General features: G+C 36.0%; 1 protein-coding gene across 1 annotated transcript; it reads left to right on the top strand.

Moving 5' to 3' along the window:
- Nucleotides 1–212: 212 nt before the first annotated feature.
- Nucleotides 213–5,094, top strand: LOC143529419 (protein MODIFIED TRANSPORT TO THE VACUOLE 1-like). Its single transcript, XM_077025224.1, has 5 exons — nt 213–419; nt 1,085–1,795; nt 1,907–2,062; nt 2,822–3,757; nt 4,962–5,094. Exons 1-5 carry the CDS (start codon nt 213–215, stop codon nt 5,001–5,003), a joined length of 2,052 nt encoding a protein of 683 aa, XP_076881339.1. The 3' UTR covers nt 5,004–5,094.
- The last annotated feature ends 657 nt before the right edge of the window (nt 5,095–5,751 follow it).

Here is a 5,751-nt window from a genome sequence, read left to right as displayed (position 1 = left end):
AAAGGGCGGTGAGAAACAATTAACACGTCGGCTGGCTGGGTCTCTTATCCGCAGCCCCAAGCAATAGAATTCAATACTTAACAAACAAAACACTGCTCTTTCTCTCTCTCTTCTCACCAGATAGATCCTGCATGTAATCACAATAATAATAATAATAATAATAATCCGATTCGATTCAATCACAATAACCGAACCCGTAGTTATTGATTGAGATGGATTCTAGCAGGCGAGCGGTGGAATCGTACTGGCGATCGGTCATGATTGACGCCGCCACTTCCGACGAGGATAAAGTCACCCCCGTCTACAAGTTGGAAGAGATTTGCGAGCTTCTACGCTCTTCTCACGTCTCTATTGTCAAGGAGCTTTCCGAATTTATATTCAAGCGTTTGCAGCATAAGTCTCCCATTGTCAAACAGAAGGTAGGTATTATTATATTCTTAATCGGAGTTTATTACATTAGATCTACAGCTTAACTTTGCATGTGATTCTACCTCTGAATTTGGATCTGATTTAGTAATAATAGTTATCAATCCGAAGACTTTGAAATATGCAGCATACCTTAGGTTTTGATGAATTCGGACTATTAACTATTCTTCTTAATTGAATTTAGGGTTTTATCACAAATACTTTCATTGAAAGCAACCATATATCTGTTCGGCTAAGTTATTCCACTCCACTGAAACTGAAAACCGAAATTCAATATTTGCAAATTCATCTACTGAAATCAGTTCGGTTAATTTGATTAGTTTCTCAGTTGTCGTTTCTGTTTGGTTCATTTTAGTTAATAACTAAAACCAGACCAGGGAAAAAATTTTTGCTTTGAAATATAGGTAAGAGGTATGAAAGCTAGAAATATTTGAAAATATGAATGGCTCGGTTCAGTTATCAAGCGTACACAAAAAACAAAAATGAAAACAGATAACCGTTTTTCGGTTAATTTTGGTTCGATTTTGTTGGTTTCCGGTTAACTGTTTGGTTATTGCTCATCTCCAATTGAAAGATATGGATAACATACTGAGAACAAAAGAAACCTATTTGCACTTCTTTTAAAAGAAATCATAAGTTTTGTGGTTTGTTTTTGTAGGCTTTAAGAGTAATTAAGTATGCAGTGGGGAAATCTGGTGTGGAATTTAGGAGGGAAATGCAAAGGAACTCGGTGGCTGTTAGACAACTAATTCACCATAAAGGACAACCGGATCCATTAAAGGGTGATTCACTTAATAAGTCTGTTAGGGAAACTGCACAGGAAGCTTTAACAGCCATATTTGCTGGAGAAGATAACAGTAAACCGCCACCAACCGAAGGTCTTGCAAGGCGGATAGAAGGTTTTGGTAATACCAACTATACCATGCCACCATCTGATGATAAGAAGTCGTTTCTTAGTGAAGTTGTTGGGATTGGAAACGCAACGATTAAGCTCGGTTTAAATAGCATAGCACAAGCTCAAACAGCTAAAAATGACACAGGAACTTACAAGAGCCCAAATTTGAGAAGATCATTGACTAATGAAAGTAGTTACAGTGATAATAATCGGTTATCAACTAATGCTTCAGGACCATGGAGTCAAGATGTTAAAGTTAGTCAAACTTATAATGATAATGGGAGTGCAAGCTCAAGTTCTTCACATGAAAAGAGCCGTGAAGAGAGGTTATTAGAGACCATTGTTACATCTGGTGGTGTTCGTCTTCAACCGACTCGTGATGCGATTAATGTGTTTCTGTCAGAGGCTACAAAAGTGAATGCTTTAGCTTTAAGTCATGCATTAGAAGCCAAGCTCCAGTCGCACATGTGGCAGGTATGCGTACATACTCTTGAATCTTTTTAATAAGTTTCTAAAATCTTGTCCGTTTATAAAATTTCAATATCTTTCTTATCTGACATGATTATTATATTCAACTTCTTTTAGGTTCGTGTGAAAGCCATGTGTGTGCTTGAGGCACTCTTGAGGAAGAAAGATGATGAACAATTTTCAACAGTGACCTCTTACTTTACTGAAAATATAGATGTAGTTATAAAATGCTCTGAGTCTCCACAAGCCTCTTTGAGGGAGAAGGCAAATAAGGTATGCTATCAGTGGTTTTAATTAACAAAATAGCAAGTTCTTTCATTTATTGAAGTCATATCTATGTGTATCTTGCTTATGGGCTTAATCAATTGTGGGCTAAATTATCTGATTATTTCTTTCCACTTCATACTGTGAGGACATAAAAGATCAGTAAAAAGTAGTTTACTTGTTTTTGTGCCAGTAAAATTATGCTATGTAGCAATTTTTTGTGAGCATCCTGACAAAATATTATGTGGATCACATGCTATCTCTATATGTACTATGTCAGGTATTTCAACATATATGCTCCACCTTGAGAAGAGAGAGTTAGATGCATTGGCCAATTATTATCTTTTAGTTGGTTATATTTATTTTTTATTGTGTAGGTAAGAGTTGTTATTTTGTTTCCTTATGTGTAGCTTTTAATTGTTCATTAAAGGCATATTCATTTTTAATATCTTTGACTATGTCGAATCTGACCTTTAAAGAACATGAAGTTTTGTTGCTTTTAACTTTATAAGTATCCCTTTTAATCTTGTTTTAGTTGTCTAAGCTAAAAAAAGTAAGAAGTTAACGTAAAGAACCGTCTTCTCTGGAATCCTGGATTATAGCTCAATATTATGTCAAAACATGTTGCTTTTAGTAAAAAAGATCGCATTGCTTATTTTTCTTTCTGATTTTGTACAGAAAATAGCATACTCTTCTGGATTTTTTGTTCCTGTTATATTTAATTCTCACATATAGTCACCTAAGGTCAAACATTTATTTGATGTTCAGGTCTTAAGCCTTCTTGATGGGGAACATAGTGGTAGCAGGACTAGTCAACCCGACAAAAACTTGAAAACTGAGAAAACCACCGTTCACATGCCAGACTTAATTGACACCAATGATTCACATGAAACCGCAGATTTTATCACAACACAAACAGATGAAAGCATTGCATCTCTCTCAACACCAACCACATCTTTTAATGATGATTTCTTTATGGATGGTTCAACCCACGACGTGCATGTGGAAACTAAAAACAGTGACGACCCCTTTGCTGACGTGGCATTCCATAGCCAGAGCAGTAAAGATGAACACGAACATGAAACAGCTGATATTTTTTCAGGAATGGCCACACAGACGTCAGCGGGTGGAAGTGGGCCCGAACTATTTGATCTATTCGGGTCTAACTCTGAAAACCCTCAAGGCCAAGGAAGTTCGAAAAACGATCTTACCGACTTGATGGCTGGTTTGTCTGTTAACAGTAATGAACCTTTACAAAAGCAGAATGGAAACTCTCAAATGCTGTTTTCAGATTCTGTGACAACTTCAAGCCAACAATCAAATGATGTTTTGAATAACATATTGAAGTCTCAAGCTTCTCAAGGTGTTAATCCTATGCTCCCTGTGAATCCTATGTCATATAATGCTTTGTCTTCAGGCTTGATGTTTAATCCCGCAACGTTTGGTTCTCAACAAATGAATTATGGCGCAATGAGCAGTATTTTAGTTCAGCAACAGTTTTTAGCATCAATGAGTAACTTGCAACAGATGGGGAATTTGCAAGTTCATAACATGGGTGTAAACAATGCTTCTGGAAGTCAAGTTGGAGGGTATGATTCAGCTGCTCTTCCAGATATTTTTAATCCAACGGTTGCAACTCAACCACCTACTTCAACAATGAACAACTCAAAGAAAGAAGATACTAGAGCGTTTGATTTCATATCGGTACACTCTTGCTCTCTCTTTAAGTTTGTGCACTCTTGCTAATTAAGAATCGCCATGATATTCCCTTATTCTATATTTCTAACATTTTATTCTTGCATCCTAGTCTTTTGATTCAATTTCTTTTTTTCTCTTTTGAAAACTATGTTACTACGTGGAGTTTTGAACCCCGAGGTTGTTCAATAAATTAAAGTTAGTGCTTTTATGATCCGATAGAAAATATAAGAACTTGATCAAAAGGAGACCCAACCCTAATTAGTTGTTCATACTTCATAGGAATTGGTAGGTTCTGAAATGAGCATCTGGTTAATGTCCTCTCTGAACTTGAAAATTATATGAGGTGTGTGAACACTTGTGAAATTAGCATATTATGTTCTGTTGATTACTGATCAAAGAAGTGAATATAGACCTTGAAACAGAATCCTGAAACCTTTATAATGAATCTATCTTAGTGTTATATAAACTGGTAAATTTGATCATGATAATATCAAACCTAATAGTTATCTAGAAATATGGTAATTACAGACTCAAATGTAGACAGAAACAGAAAAAGAACAGATTGCAGGTCAAATTTAGAGTGCGTCTCTTTTGTCGTCTTACTAAAGCCGTAACTTGTAGGATCAAAGAATAAAAAATGGGTTGAGTGTGATGGTTGAAACAGTAGACAAGTAGAATTTGGCATGAGTTGCTCCTGTAGGTGGCAAGATGAGTGGGTCGTTTTTTTTAATAGAAATTTCGGTTGAAACACGTCGTCTTATAGCACAGGTCTAAACAGGCCAGATTCGGCTGAGTTGACCCGCAGACACTTTGTCGTTTTTTTTAATAGAAATTCAGCTTATTAATCTGAAGATTTGAAAAGAAACAATTGTATGCATTTCGAATAGACCGTGGACAACTTTCAACCCATTTGATCGTTCCTATATATCGCAGTACACTGATGTGACACATCTGGCCTTTTAGAGATAAAACAAAAAGGGAAATATAGTTAAATGGGTCGAAATTGCCACCTATAGCAGCTTCACTTTAGTACCCAACATAGGCCAGTTCATAGGTGCTTGCTATAACATAACAAAGCCGACATGTACAAGCCGTCTATATCCTTTTACTTCTCTAATTTTTTCTTCGTAATCGTTTTTCTTATACGGAGATGATAATGTGTTGTTTATCCTAAGTTTTTTTTTTTTTTTGTTGTTGGCGGGTCTTGCAGGATCATCTTGCGGCAGCTCGTGACCCGAGGAGGGTGAACTGATGATGGGGTAATTTTTGTTTTGTGAATGAAAAATAAAGTTGGCTTCGGGCACCCATAACATTGGTGATGTTGAAAAAAGTAGATGAACATTTACAATTTACAATAATAATATATGTATGCAAGCGTATATGTATTGTCATCTGAGTTGATAGATTTAGTACAAAGAACAAGGCCCTGTGGATGTTTCAAGTTGAGTTTGTTTTGAAGATTTGTGTCTGTACAATTCGTTTTTATTCTTAAATATTATTGCTGTGATAATCTTAACTCTTTTGTCAAAGACAGGATAAAACTGAGTTTCCTACAAAACTACCTGTTGGAAAAATACTTAATATGTGTTTATCAAAATGGGAGTTTAAATGAAGCTAAGGTGTAAGATGAATGAGGTGTAACTGATACTAAAATTGTGTGCTTGGAATGTTAAATACTAAAAGATTTTGAGCAAGTTTTAGTTCTTTCTATCAATAGAATCCATTCTTTCTATCAATAGAATCCATTTGCTCTCTCTACATTGTTCTTAACGTGTGTGGGTGGAAACATCTGAGAGAGCTCTTTCGCAAAGAGCGATTCATGAAAGATCAGATCATGTGGCGCAGTGAAGGGTTCCCGTTGGAGTTTCCCGGCTCTCTCGATCTTCAGTCTCCACCTACTTGTGGAAGAGTTAGGTGGTCTTTACCCATTGCCTGTTCCGTGTACTTCAAATTAACTTGTTAATGAGTAAATAAGTTATAACTATACTCATCTTGCATGA

Source organism: Bidens hawaiensis, unplaced genomic scaffold (assembly GCF_021521415.1).
Source record: "Bidens hawaiensis isolate Kalapana, Puna unplaced genomic scaffold, B.hawaiensis_p1.1 tig00008539_1, whole genome shotgun sequence".
NCBI lineage: Eukaryota > Viridiplantae > Streptophyta > Magnoliopsida > Asterales > Asteraceae > Bidens > Bidens hawaiensis.
This window is presented reverse-complemented; position numbering and strand designations above follow the sequence as displayed.